The sequence below is a fragment of the Portunus trituberculatus genome, chromosome 41 (genome assembly GCF_017591435.1).
Source record: "Portunus trituberculatus isolate SZX2019 chromosome 41, ASM1759143v1, whole genome shotgun sequence".
NCBI classification, from domain to species: domain Eukaryota; kingdom Metazoa; phylum Arthropoda; class Malacostraca; order Decapoda; family Portunidae; genus Portunus; species Portunus trituberculatus.
In genome coordinates, this window is record NC_059295.1 from 30,932,222 (window position 1) to 30,946,726 (window position 14,505).

General features: G+C 35.0%; 1 protein-coding gene across 2 annotated transcripts; it reads left to right on the plus strand.

Moving 5' to 3' along the window:
- The first annotated feature begins 627 nt into the window (after positions 1-627).
- On the plus strand, positions 628-11,585 carry LOC123516979 (activating signal cointegrator 1 complex subunit 1-like). Of its 2 annotated transcripts, none has more exons than XM_045276781.1 (9): positions 628-761; positions 1,890-1,992; positions 3,491-3,600; positions 3,752-3,903; positions 5,471-5,634; positions 6,799-6,965; positions 7,260-7,399; positions 10,680-10,842; positions 11,439-11,585. In XM_045276781.1, exons 1-8 carry the CDS (start codon positions 647-649, stop codon positions 10,809-10,811), a joined length of 1,083 nt encoding a protein of 360 aa, XP_045132716.1. In that variant the 5' UTR covers positions 628-646; the 3' UTR covers positions 10,812-10,842; positions 11,439-11,585. The 2 variants fall into 2 exon arrangements, with proteins under 2 accessions (XP_045132716.1, XP_045132715.1); XM_045276780.1 differs by having other exon boundaries at positions 635-774.
- The last annotated feature ends 2,920 nt before the right edge of the window (positions 11,586-14,505 follow it).

The window sequence follows — 14,505 nt, forward strand, 5'->3', positions numbered from 1 at the left end:
TTCCTCCCTCTAATATATTTGCTTAAAGTCATATACATTTTTACAGCCAATATCTTAGCAATGTTTCGGAGAACAAAAGATCTCTGAGGCAGAGAAAAAAGGATTTGTGTTGCTGAAGCGTTTTTAAACTTATTAGTGTGATAGAGTAGAATAGTTCAAGACTTATAAGAAAGTTTGCACACAGATGGCTATATAACCCAAAAGACGTGATGTCCTAAAGTGATTTGTGGTGAAGGAATAGTGTGGCAGAGAAATGAAAGAGTTAGGTAAATAGGTGTAGTGTGTGTTTTGAAAACAATTTTCAGAGTGGTTTATGTATAAATGTTGTGATAGAGTTGAAAGTATCTGTGGTGTGTTTTGAAAGTAATTCTCAGAGTGGTCTGTGATATAGAAAATGAAAGAACTAAGTATGAAGGTTTTTAAACTAAGACGTGTTTTGAAAGTCAGATAGATGAATGACTTAATGACAGCGTGGTTCAGATTCCAAATGCCTAGAGATATTACCGTGGAAGCTGCAAGGCAAGATCGTCTTATATAGGATTACAGGCTTGGTATATGGATAGATAGAGAAGTCAAGTTTTGAAGGTGGCGCCGCCGTGAGCACGTGTATTTCTATCGGCGCAGGCTCCGAATGTAAACATCAACAATGGATGTCCTACGACCGCCGACAGTTTGGGTTGCGGGCCGCTGCTACCGTGTTCTTAACCCTCAAACGGCAACTACCACTACTAATTATGCAGAGGCGGACGCATACGGCTTTGGTGAGTGTACCAAGTAAGTTGTGCGGTGACTGAAAGGTACTAGGAACAGTGGGAATCTGGAGATGCTGGGTATGAAGATACTCAATTTGTGGTGACTACTTACATTTTTCCTTTTTTTTTTTCTGGTAAGTTTAAGAAATATACCTTGGGGAGTTTATGAGAATACGTGTTTTAAGAAAAGTAACTTAATGACACCGTTACGTTAACTCAAGTATTCACCTGATTACAGAAAGCAAATAATATGTATTAAGTAAATACGAAATAATGTTCAGCACTCACTTTTTTTATTTTATTTTTTTCATAACTCACTCAATGGTAAAAAAAACCTGTGAATTTTCGAGGAAAGTGGTATTATAGGAGCTATTATATAGTATCCAACATTTACTGTTATGTCGGCCTGTTGACTCTGTGACAGTGGGTATGGGAAGTGCCCACTGGAAAGTAATAGGACAGTCCAGCCTGACTAAAGATTGTGCAGACTTTCTTGATCACTTATGGCTTCAATAGTAATGTGTGAGAAAGAGTATTAATTATTTATTATGTTGTGGAAACATTTTTTTTTTTTATTTATTTATACCATGTGGGCTTTTCACGGGAATTTCTGGGCTAAAGGGGATACTTTTTTGTGGTACCTCCTATCTCAAAGCCCACCCGATAGGAAACCGTTGCCCCGAGTGTGGAAGCCCAACCTACACTCGGACCGTGGACAGGATTTGAACACACGCGCTTGGAGACCCCTCGGACCCCAAAGCATGCATGGTTCCACTGGGTAAGAATTGAAAAAAATAGATAAGAAATAAAAAGAAAAAAAAAAAAAAAACACTTAACAGTGCAGTTCATCATAGCTGGGAGGAAATACATCAACAGGAGGGAAGTGGCCTGATATTGGTCTGATCTCAGGGAAGGATGCTGCTTTTGGCAACATTATATCACTGAGATCAGTTTCTTGGTACTATTTCTGTGAAGTGCCAAGTTGATAACAGTTGGCAAGTTCCATATTGCTACAAAGGAATGAGGGGATCTGTCTCATGGAAGGATGAGTGGCAGCTGTGATTGGTTTCCATATCGACTGTAGAGGACAAGTGAGCTGTTGATTCTGTGATGAGTTTGCTTGTGTTTGTCTTGCAGAGGACAATGTGTACCAGGATGAGGTGGACTGCACCAATGATACAGACTTCACAGTAGAAGAAACAGGCAATGGGAAGTTTCAGACTTCCTTTCCAGTTGCTAAGTATGTTATTTTTTCTTAATATAATGGTAAATATTTGTTAATTTTTAGTTGTTTTACCCAATCCTAGTATATATATTTATAAGGAAACTTTGTTTTCTAATCTCATAGATAAGCCTTATTATCAATACATTTTTTAACAATTTATGATTTTACCAATGTAGCTATTGATCATAAAGAGTAATATTAAATTGTTTCATATGAGTTTTGCCTTGATTGATTGCAGAATTGATTTATTATCAACCTCCTTGCAGCCTTTCTTTCACTTCAACAACAACAAAAGAAAGATAGAAAGTACCAATACCAAAATTAATATTATTACTGGGCTCAGTAGTAATCATAATTGTAGCAGTAGTAGTTGACATACATCACAATATAAAGTTAACACAGTAAGAAAATATGCTAAGGAGGGCTTGGTTGAAGGTAGTGTTATCAGCACTGCTGAAATATTTGTAGATTTACTGAAAGAAATTCAGGAAATTAATGTGTTTTTTATAATGATGGCTAATATTCTTCAAATCAATATCAAGAATTTCAAATTGGAGGCTTCAATGACTTCTTCATTCAGTGAGCCCCTGGTTATTCATTGACCCTTCTGATTTCATTGGCCCCTGGGAGTCAATATTTACCACTTTGAGAACATCTGGATTGTTAAATGTTTTGTTTATTTATTATAGGATTTATTTAGATATTTATTTATTTATTTGTTTATTTGTTCATTTGTTCATTTATTTATTAGTTTTGAAAGAATGGTTGGATATTATCATAGTGATAGTGGATAGTAAGTGGTAGCACACTAGCCTTGCACTCTGAAGCCATCAGATTGAGTCTCACTGTAGTCCATATGATTAAGTAGTTTACTGGTGTGGTTTGACAGCACATCAAGGAGTTGTGTTTGCATGGCTGACTTTATTGATAGCATCAGTGATAGAGATTGGAACTGAAACCATTGTACTAAAATTTGAATATGACACCTTGAAAATTGTTTAATTTAGCCATTATAAGTATAACATAAAATCTAGTATTTTCTAGCTTTGTATATCTGTAAAGCAAGTATGAACATGGCAAGTTTTGCAGCTTAATTTTCCAACTCAGGCATTGTGGCTTATGTCGCAAGGATTATGTGGTCAGACAGCACTAGTACAAATGACTGATGGCACTGGTATTGTAGTTATATTGTTGATTTTAATGTTTATTCAGTGATTATGGAACCTAATTTTATTTTTTATTATTGGTTTAGATTCATTATTAGATTAGATTGTTGAAATTTATGTTGGCAGTAGTTTTGATGTGCAGATTGTGTTTATTATGCAATGCGAAAAAAAACATCTTAGAATTTTCATTTCATATCTTTACATTCATCTACGATGCTGTTTATACTAAATTGATGTGTTTTAAAATTTGAAATGTACTGGAAAGCTTTTATGCAAAGATCAGTGAATGGTGCTTTACTTAGAAGATAGCAAATATTTGTGACTAAGAATTTGTACATTTTTTGCAGTCCATACATTCCTTACTTGATTGGAAGCAAAGGCTCTACCAAAAGTAGGATAGAAAAAGAGACTTACACAACCCTCAAGTTCCCTGGGAAAGGACAAAATGGAAATGTTGGTAAGATTGTAGGTTGAGTTTTTACCAAAATTATTCATATTAGTTTTGTTTCTTTTCTATATTTTGTTTTTCTTGTGGGAGTACATAGTACTGCTCTATATCTTCACTGTGTATGTATTTGCATGTATTACATAAGATTTCTCTCACCAAGTTGTGACCGGTAAGGATGTAAGAACAGTGCGCCAGGCTCGCCTCAAGCTGGAGATGTTGGTGGAGCAGGCACGAAAGAAACAGCCTTCCACTCATTTCCTCTCCTTGCCAGTCAATGCCCCTAACATACAGGAGAGGTTCCTCGAGTTCAAGGTGAAATGCACACATACCTTTTTGAGTATATGAAGACTTTGCATATTAACACTTATAGCAGGTGATAAAATGTGTCGGTGGTATTCATTTTCACACATAAAAATGGGTAATGAATATGGACAGGTGTTTCCTTGTTCACTTTAGCATTCAGTCAAGTTACTTTAACAAAGACTGGAGAAATTACATATCATTTGAAAGCTTAGAAGTTGCTTTCTGCTATTGTAATTATTTTTGAGAAAACTGAGCCTATATATGCATGAAACAAATAAAACATAAGAGAAAATTTTGAGAAAGAGATAAACTTGAATGGGTATTCTTTTAATTCTCACTCAGAAATTATCAGCCAAGCTTTCTGAAAATGGTCCACAAGAGGCTGAATTTTATATAACTGAAAAGCAGGATCTGTTCTTGGAAGCATTTTTTATTATCATTGAAATGAACAAACTTTATTAGGAACTGATACTTTATTCCACTAAGGTGAGCATGGAACCATGGAATTGACTGTTTGTGGCTAGAATAATCACAGTATAATATAACAGTTGGTTTTCTGATTAGCTTCATATTCAATATTATTGCTGAAAAATTATAATTTCTCCTGGTTCTGTTTTACCTTCTTTGATCCACAAATCTACCTCAGACTTCAGTTTCTAATCTCATTCTCAGCATTTTTATGAATCCATTGTTCTATGTACGTACGTACCTATTTGTTTCTAGAACTATTTTATCTATTATATCAGTAGTAAAATGATTTCCCAAATATTCAATGGGTATGGCATCACTCTTAATTGGATGTTGAATCCACTGGCTGCTGTAAAAGGAACACTGATGCTCACCTTCCTTTCTCAGCATATGATGCATTAACATGGTTCCTACTGTCATATACACTACATGTTGTTAGAGTAGCAGAGTTCTCACCACTCTGCATTCCACTGCTAGCTTTTTGATATGTCTGTACTTCTACAATGACAGACAAAAGGACATTTTCTGGATAATATAGCTTGCATTACCATATTGTCATTGTGCTGGCTTCCTAACATTAGTGAAGATATCCATGATTATTGTTTATAGATCAACAGTTATATATGTTTCATGTTGAAAGTTGTGTAGATCTTTGCATGCTGATTTGATATAATGACCATTTATCATCGTTATGACAAATAAATAATTGTAACAATGTTGGTGCAATAAATGAATGTAATTTTCGAGATACTTAAGAATTTTGTTACTTAAGCTATTCTCATCTGTACAGTACAAGTTTATACTTATAACTTTTTTGTGTGTATTTTTAACACAATTATTTATTTCCATATTTTTGTATATTTACATATAGTGAAGCTTTTTAAGCTTATTTTAAAAGCATGTTAGACTAATATATAATGAGTAAACAGGCAAATTTTGAAATGCATTGAAAGGTTTCCAGATGAAAATGAAAGTGGAGTTTTACTGATTTTACACTAAAATATTCTGGTCTAACATGTGTTATTGTATGGATAATGTTCCTTTTTTTTTTATTTTTCTTGGTCATATCATCAAATATAGGCCATAAATCTTACATCTCTGTTAACAGAAAGAGGTCTTGGAGAAGTGTGGAGACAGCCGTGGAGTAGTGGAGTCTTTATTCCAGGAGGCAGCCAAGCTTCACCTGACTCTGTGTGTGCTGGTGCTGGCTGATGACCGGGAGCGCCAGCAGGCTGTCGACACCCTCAAGCAGTGCCCAGAGACTGTTTTAAAGTGAGTGGCAATGTATGGAGGATTTGATTGCTGTCCCTAGGGTGACTTGAAGTGTGTGTGTGTGTGTGTGTGTGGATAAGCAGTGCCAGGAGTAAGAAGTGATTTATGAAATGGCTGATTGTTGTGCTTGGCATAACCTGAATGTGTGTAATTCACTGTTTGATCTGCTGCAGTCTCTGACAAGACAGCCAGACGTTACCCTACGGAACGAGCTCAGAGCTCATTATTTCCGATCTTCGGATAGGCCTGTGACCAGGCACACACCACACACCGGGACAACAAGGTCACAACTCCTCGATTTACATCCCGTACCTACAAACTGCTAGGTGAACAGGGGCTACACGTGAAAGGAGACACACCCAAATATCTCCACCCAGCCGGGGAATTGAACCCCGGTCCTCTGGCTTGTGAAGCCAGCGCTCTAACCACTGAGCTACCGGGCCGTGTGTGTGTGTGTGTGTAATTCACCTCGGTCGTCTGCTGGTCACCCAGCCAGTCTTCCCCATTACGGAGCGAGCTCCGTGTGTGTGTGTGTGTGTGTGTGTGTGTGTGTGCATTTGTGTCAGGTAAGTTGTTGATATGGTATTTTGTATTGATCTAGAATATTGATTAAGTATATGTACATGTAACTTGGTAAAAAGTTTCATAGATACAGGTATATAGATTTCATATAAAAAATGTATCATCATATCACTAATTCTGTGTCCTGTATTTTGTATTCTGGGAGCAGAAATAAGAAGTAAGTACTAACATTGTATTTTACTAAAACATCATTACCTGCAAAAAGTGGAGTTTATTTGACATTTTTTCATAAGTGTAAAGTATCAGTCTTCATTTTCCATATGGTTGATGTTTTAGTGCAATGCAAAAATATTTGTTTTCAGCATATTGTCTATTGTGGCTTTTGGTGTAATTTTTACTGCAGTAACTACATATATCATGGCTGGCTTTGTTTTATTGCTGTTGATGAGGAGTGATAGATGATAGGATTTGTGGTAATTTTCTGATTAGAATAGATTCACTATATTCTGATTTAAAATTGGCTTTTGCTCTCACAGGACATATGAATATTAAATAGCAGATGTACTGGAACAAACTTTTTAAGATTAAGAGTGTGAGATCATTTCAGAGTGGATAATGCTGTGTTTTTTGTTTCCACCTTAGGAAGCAACTTGGAGGTGAGAAGCTACGTTTGGAAATGAAGGGTGTCGAGATCATGAATGACGACCCAGGGGAGGTGCATGTTCTTTATGGACGAGTGAATGCGCTCAGTTGGTCCCATTCTATCCAGGCTATTGCTGATTCTGTGGTGGGAGAATTTGTCAAAGGAGGTGAGTCGCTTCTCATGAGTTTCAGTTTGCAAATATTTTTTTCTCAGGCTTAATGGAGTGTCTTTAGCTTGGTTGAATGCTTTGATTCTCATTTATGTTATATTGCATATTATGTATAGATAGGTGGATTAATGATTTAGCATACTGCACTGGTAAATACAATGCACTAATTCCCTAGAGGTGCAGGCCTTTAATCCACTGTCTATGTTCTGCACATCTAATTGAAGATTGCTAAACATATACATTTCCATGGCTCTTTAAAGTCTTTGTATTGTGCACTCTTCCATATTCCAGGACTGGTGACACGGCAACAAGAGAGAGTCAAGCTGCATGTCACTCTGATGAACACAGCGTTTTGCATGCAGAGCAATGAAGATAGTAGTGGTGTGACTAGCCAGACACGGGAAACATTTTGTGCTAAAAACATCTTGAAGGTGAGTGATCCATTGTCTGAAGTCTGATAATGAAGTGCTCACTCAACAGGCTGTTGTCTTAAGTAACTTAAAGAAGAAATGTAAGGTTCTGTATATTGCTTAGATGTATCACATGAGGGAATGTATTGAAGACATTCAATTTATTATTATGAGGGAAGTCACAACTAGATTATTATGACAAAATGGAGTTTTGCCATTTATGTGGTCGGTCTTTCTCATTTACAAGGAAAACAGCTATGTATGCAAGTATCTTTTACTTTGCTCACTGCTTAATTGTATGAATCACCAACAGCATCATTATAGCTTATCATGAAGCTTTGTAGGTGTTATTGTCTTATGACTTCTCTAATTGAATGAATTGAATTATTGCTGTGAAGATAAATAACTTCTTCCTTGTAGCCTATGATAGTAAGCCCATTCGATGCTATTTAGTGATTTGTTTCACTAATAATGTTAAAGCCTTTTTAGTCAATCAGTTTTCTAATCTTTATGTACCTGAGTTTGTCTGATTAACATAAGTTTAATTCATTTAGAGTCTTAGACAATATATACTGACGTCAGGATACACACTTCTTGTAAGAAGAGATTGAATCTTATGTTGATGATCAAATGGAAGTAATTCATCAGTAGTCTGGGATGATGTGGCTTGTGAGAGTGTGTGTCTGTGTGTGTATATGTTTATGTGTGTATGTGTATGTTTGTTTATGCATATTATAGATTCCTTATTATGGTTTATACTACATGAAGAAGAAATGCTAGCCAGACATTTAGAGTAATAGAAATAATTCTTAGTCTTCTTAACACAAGGTATTTGATGATCTATATTATTGATGTCACAATAATTTATATAGAACATTGTGAAGTTTATCAGAATTGCAGTTAGTCTATCTTATAATTCTCTTTTGAAACATACAGGCATAGCAGCTGACAATGAGACTTGTGTTTATATTGTTGTAATAAAAAAAGTGTCATTAAAAATTGACTTATGGTGAGATTTTAAATATATATATATATATATATATATATATATATATATATATATATATATATATATATATATATATATATATATATATATATATATATATATATATACACACACTAAACTCTCGATTAACATGAGTTTAAATAATGTGAGTTTGATTTAACGTATCTTGATATTTAAGAAGATACAGTTTAATGCGGGTTAACTTAACTTTATGACGTCACATGCACCTTCGCTGCTTCTGAGGGGAACCGCACTGAGATGTATTCTTAAACAATACCTTTCACCTTCGTCAGTTGAAGGATACTGTCTGGGAGAAATCAGTATTCTTAATAGCAAACACTGCCTTCCTGCAGCTTGGGAAGGCAATGATTAAGTAGCATATACCTTCACCATGAAGGTATACCAAAGCCCATGTCTTCATCTCATGAATTTTGCCTCAATGCCTATTATTATTAGTTTTTTGTGAAGTAATTTATTTTAGAAACAAAAACAGGTTATTGTTCAAATAACCTACCGTATTTGATGGCTCATAGGACGCACCTTTTTCTCCCCCCTAAAAAGTCTAAGAAAATGGGCCTGCACCCTATGAGGCCAAGGTTCAGTATTGAGGCAGTGGTTGGTGGTCAGTCTATGACAACAATGGCTATAAAATCAAACTCTTTGAACATGTAAACAAAGTGATGATTGGTACTACACCACAAAACAACTCTTTCTTTTAAGGTAACAATATATTTTGGGTCATATTTACTGGTAATTCACATAGAATAACACCAGGCATGAAGAATTTGCCATATATCACATGAACCAAAACAAAACATGTGATCGGCAGTGTTGATCTTGACACGGGCAGGACTTACTGCGTTCTTTACAATGTTACTCCTTGAGGCAAGACACATTTTCACACAATTGTAATTGCACATATCTTTGAACATTCTTACTTTACATACATGTAAAACAAATTGTGAAAAAAGAAAAATTATGATTATTAGGCCTGTAGTCTCTCACAGTCAGTGCTGATGCCATATGCTAGGTAGTATATGTTTACATCTCACAACAAAATTGGTACATAGGCTAGGCTACTAGCAAATATTAGAATTTTTAAATGCAAAACACTGGGATCTAATAATGAACTAAATGCATGTGAGTCTTCAAATGTCAGGTAAAATCCTTCAGTTCATATTCAGGGCTTAAGTCTGCTCATTTTACCTTTTTTTTCATTTTAATGTCTGCCGAAACTGGCTGCATCTTATGAGCCCATGTATTTTATGAGCCATCAAATACAATACCTCACAAAAAATTGTGATTGGAACCAAACCCTGGAACAACAACAACAAAATCGCCGCTGCCAGCTTCAATCACCGCATCTTTATCTCCCAAGTTTTCAATTGGAATTCTATTTAGCTTATTGCATGATAAGTACCCGTTTATGTAGGTAGCTGGTGGACTGTCCTCTTCCCACAGTCTGCACAGTGAAGGAAGTAGCAATTCTCTCCTGTGTTAAGGCAACTATACAGCCATCTGTACTTTTATGTAGAAGCACTTTTCCTCACTCACTGAGTCTATTAATAAATCATACTATGCGGCAGTAATAGGGCTGGTTCTCTTCATAAAATTTTCCATGTTACCTGTGGTGGAACAATGAGTTAGTGAAATCTGGACTGCGTGGCTCAATCAGCTGGTGATGGTAAACAAACATTGCTACCGACCACCACCAAATTATACTCATGATTTATTTCCATAAATACATTAATAAAAAATGTATGAATATGGGATGATATTCCTTGTATAATAACAAATCACTTTTAATTAATAATTATCTAATTTCTCGGCCAAGAAATATACAAAGATGAAAATGCGTGTTTTTATTGTTTACATGACCTATTGATGTACTTACTGTATTAATAATTTTTTAAGGCTTGAGTAACAAAATCCCCAAAATAGGTAGACTTTCCCAGTGGCCAGGAACATAACCACCTCCCTTGTACCATTATTTTCTGTGAGAAAATAATGTTAGAATAATGTGATTTTGAATAACACATTGTCTCCAGGAATAATGCTTTCCTTACTCGAGAGTTGACTGTATGTGTGTGTGTGTTATGTTTATATATATATATATATATATATATATATATATATATATATATATATATATATATATATATATATATATATATATATATATATATATATATATATATATATATATATATATATATATATATATATATATATATATATATATATATATATATATATATATATATATATATGTTTTTTTTTTTTTTTTTTCAGGAGTTTGCTGATTTTGAGTTTGGAGTGTTTGAAGTGGAAGAGATCCACCTCTCCATCCGCCACACAGGGAGCAGCACCAAGTACTACTCTGCTTCAGCAAAGATTCCAGTCCTTCCAGAAGAAACTCCATAGACCAACAAGTTCCACAAAGACTCATAAATAGGTAGAAATTTTGTATTTGCACTTTTTGCAATTATACATTACTTTGATATGTTCGCTGCTCTTTTGCACTCAAGTAATATTGGTGTCAGCAACATGTCTTTTTTATTATTTAGAGCATCTGTTTTGACTTTTAGTGGAGGGTTTGAAATGTTGGTGTGACTTCTTTGGGCTTCACACTTGCCTATGGTACACTACATTCAACAATGTGATAGATTTTCTTTGAAATGATTCACATTGGAGTCTGCAGTATACTTGTGGCATTATTTCCTGACATTTTCTTGCTGTATACTTTTTTTTATCAATACTTTTTTTTCCTTTTAAGCGTACTTGTATACCACCTTTTATTGTATGGAGTAAATTTTCTTTGGAATCTTATAATGAAAGTTCATTCACCCTGTTGTTTAATGTGATATTATTTTTCTTCTCTGGGCCAATTGGTGAAAAGTGTGAATGTTGTGTGTATGAGTGTGTAGTGATTTTTCTGTCAATCTATATGGGATTACTGGCCTGGTATATAGATAGATAGATAGACATTCTTTTGGAAATGCATTGCTGCATCAAGTTATTATACTGTAATAACTACCTTTTCTTCCACAGATTGTATAATTGGGGGTTACAAGAGATCCTGCTGAGTAAGACCATTTATCTTTTCACATTTTAACCGATGATATTCCATTGCTTTATTGTTATGTAATGTGAAATATATTGAATGCTTGCCTGAGAAAATGCTTGAAATATTTACTTCACTATTTAGAAGTATTCCTCAGAATTCATATGGCTCTAGCTAATATGATACAAGTGCACTTTTATCATTAAACAAAATATATATATATATATATATATATATATATATATATATATATATATATATATATATATATATATATATATATATATATATATATATATATATATATATATATATATATATATATATATATATATATATATATATATATATATATATATATATATATATATGCTGCATGGGAATGTTGTGAAGCATTGGTAACCTGAAAATTTTATCGTTATGTAACACCATATATGATTATTTCGTATTTCTTATGGAAATGAGGTCAATTTTACATATAAAAACTGGAAAACCTTTTCTAAGATTCTGTTTTAATATTCTTTATTATTGTGTTAATGAATTTAATTTTGATGATAATTTCATTTCCATTCTTGCAGTTGTGTGATGGCTTAAAAAAAAAAGAAAATGAAGGAGAAATTAAGAAAATGTTATTGTGTGTATGGGCAGGAAGGATTCCACAAGTGTTTTCAGGAGGGGAGGAGCAGGTATTCTTTTATAGGATTCTATCTTTTTTTTTTTTTTTTTATACAGGAGGGACAGCTGGCTGAGCGCAACAAAGTATGAAAAAAAAAAAAAAAGGCCCACTGTGTTGCCAGTTCCTTAAAAGACATGAGAGTTAACCAAAATTCAGGGACAAATGTCTTGACACTCTTAAAAGAAGTCAAGTCATAGGAAGATGGAAATACAGAAGCAGGTAGGGAGTTCCAGAGTTTACCAGTGAAAGATATGAATGATTGAGAATGCTGGTTAACTCTTTCATTAGGGAATTGGATAGAATAGGGATGAGAGGAAGAAGAAAGCCTTGTGCAGCGAGGATGCAGGAGGAGGGGAGGCATGCAGTTAGCAAGATCATTAGAGCAGTTAGCATGAAAATAGTGGTAAAAGCTAGAAAGAAATGTGGCATTTCGGCGGTGAGAAAGAGGCTGAAGTCAGAGGAGGAGAGACGAAAAGCTTTTGATTCCACCCTATCTAATAAAACTGTGTGAGTGGAACCCTCCCAAACATGCAAAGAGTACTCCATACAAGGACGGATATGGCCCTTGTACGGAGTTAGCTGTTGGATGTTGGATGGCAAGAAAAACTGGCAGAGATGCCACAGAATACCTAACTTCTTAGAAGGTGTTTTAGCGAGAGATGAGATGTGAATTTTCCAGTTCAGATTATGAGTAAAGGACAGATTAGGAATAATCAGTGTAGAGGAGGGAGACAATTGAAAGTCATTGAAGAAGAGGGGATAGATGCCTAGAAGGTTGTGTTGAGTTGATAGATGGAGGAATTGAGTTTTTGAGGGATTGAACACAAATAAATTTTCTCTGCCCCAATCAGAAATCTTTGAAAGATCAGAAGTCAGGCATTCTGTGGCTTCCCTGCATGATCTGATGACTTCCTGAAGGGTCGGTCGTCTCTGAAAGGACGTGGAAAGATGTAGGGTAATATCATCAGCGTAGGAGTGGATAGGGCAAGAAGTTTGGTTAAGATGATTAATGAATAATAGAGAGTGGGTTACAGGACAGAACCCTGAGGAACACCACCATTAATAGATTTAGGAAAAGAACAGTGGCCATCTACCATGGCTGCAATTTAGATGGATGTGTAGATATGTACTGATAGGTGTTATAATGAGTTATATTTTGATGGCTGTTTATTATTTATTTTGAAAAAAAAAAAACTTATAAGAAATTGTTCTATGTCATTGTCATTTCTTTCAATCACTCTATGTACAGACATATATGTAGCATCTACATGAAGCATCTGTGTTTATTTGTTTTTTAATGTATGAGAAGAAATCTGGCCTAGGAAAAAAATAATAAAATAAATAAATAAATAAAAAGGTCCACTTAGATGCCAGTCCCTTAGCAGGTCTGAGTGAGTTAGCCAAAAAATTAAATAAATGTCTTGAAACTTCCCTTTTAAATGAGTTAATTTTATATGAATATGGAAATAGAAAAGCAGAGAGAGAATTTCATAGTTTTTCCAGAGAAAGGGATGAATGAATGAGGGTACTGGTACTCTGGCATTAGAGAGGTTGACAGAGTGAGGATGGGAGAAATAAGAAAGTCTTGCAGCAAAGCCACAGGATGAGGGGAGGTATGCTGTTACCAAGATCAAAAGAGCAGTTGGCATGGAAATAACAGTAGAACAGGGGCTCTCAACTTTTCTCTTGTTGGGAACCCCCTGAGTTATAAGATCATCTACCCGAACCCCCAGTAATCTGACATCAAACAATGCTAATTTAGTGACTGACACTAACTCATTATGTAGTGGATATCATTAGATCAGCCATCTAAGTAACCATGGAATTATTCTTGTTAATTTAGTGGCTGACACTAACTCAGTATGCAATGGTACTGCATGCCTCCCATCCTCCTGCAGCCTTGCTGCACAAGGCGTTCTTTTTCCTCTCACCCCTATTCTGTCCAACTCTCTAATACAAGAGTTAACCAGTATTCATAATTATTCATACCTTCCTCTGGTGAACTCTGGAACTCCCTGCCTGCTTCTGTATTTCCATCTTTCTATGATGACTTCTTTTAAGAGGGAGGTTTCTAGACATTTGTCCCTTTTGGATAACTCTTAATAACTAAAGAAACTGGCAATCCAGTGGGCCTTTTTTTTCCATTTTTGTTGCCCTTGGCCAGTCTTCCCTCTTACATAAAAAAAAAAAAAGACATCATTAGGTCAGCCATCTAAGTACAGCTGGAAATCTTGTGAACTCGTGGGGTTTGTGAACCCCAGGTTGAGAACCCCTGCAGTATAAGACAGCAAGAGAACCAGCACTGAATCAACACTGCTCAAAAAGAAAAATATAAAATGAATTAAATAGAAAAAAAGAAAAATAGCAGAGGGACAAAT

What these genes read in the sequence shown, in the direction of transcription:
- LOC123516979 (XM_045276780.1), top strand. Translation starts at nt 651, where the DNA reads ATGTCCTACGACCGCCGACAGTTTGGGTTGCGGGCCGCTGCTACCGTG. An exon ending in GGCTTTGGTGAGTGTACCAA is followed by an intron (nt 775 to 1,889) that starts GTAAGTTGTGCG and finishes TTTGTCTTGCAG; the next exon opens with AGGACAATGTGTACCAGGAT. An exon ending in AGGACAAAATGGAAATGTTG is followed by an intron (nt 3,601 to 3,751) that starts GTAAGATTGTAG and finishes TCTCTCACCAAG; the next exon opens with TTGTGACCGGTAAGGATGTA.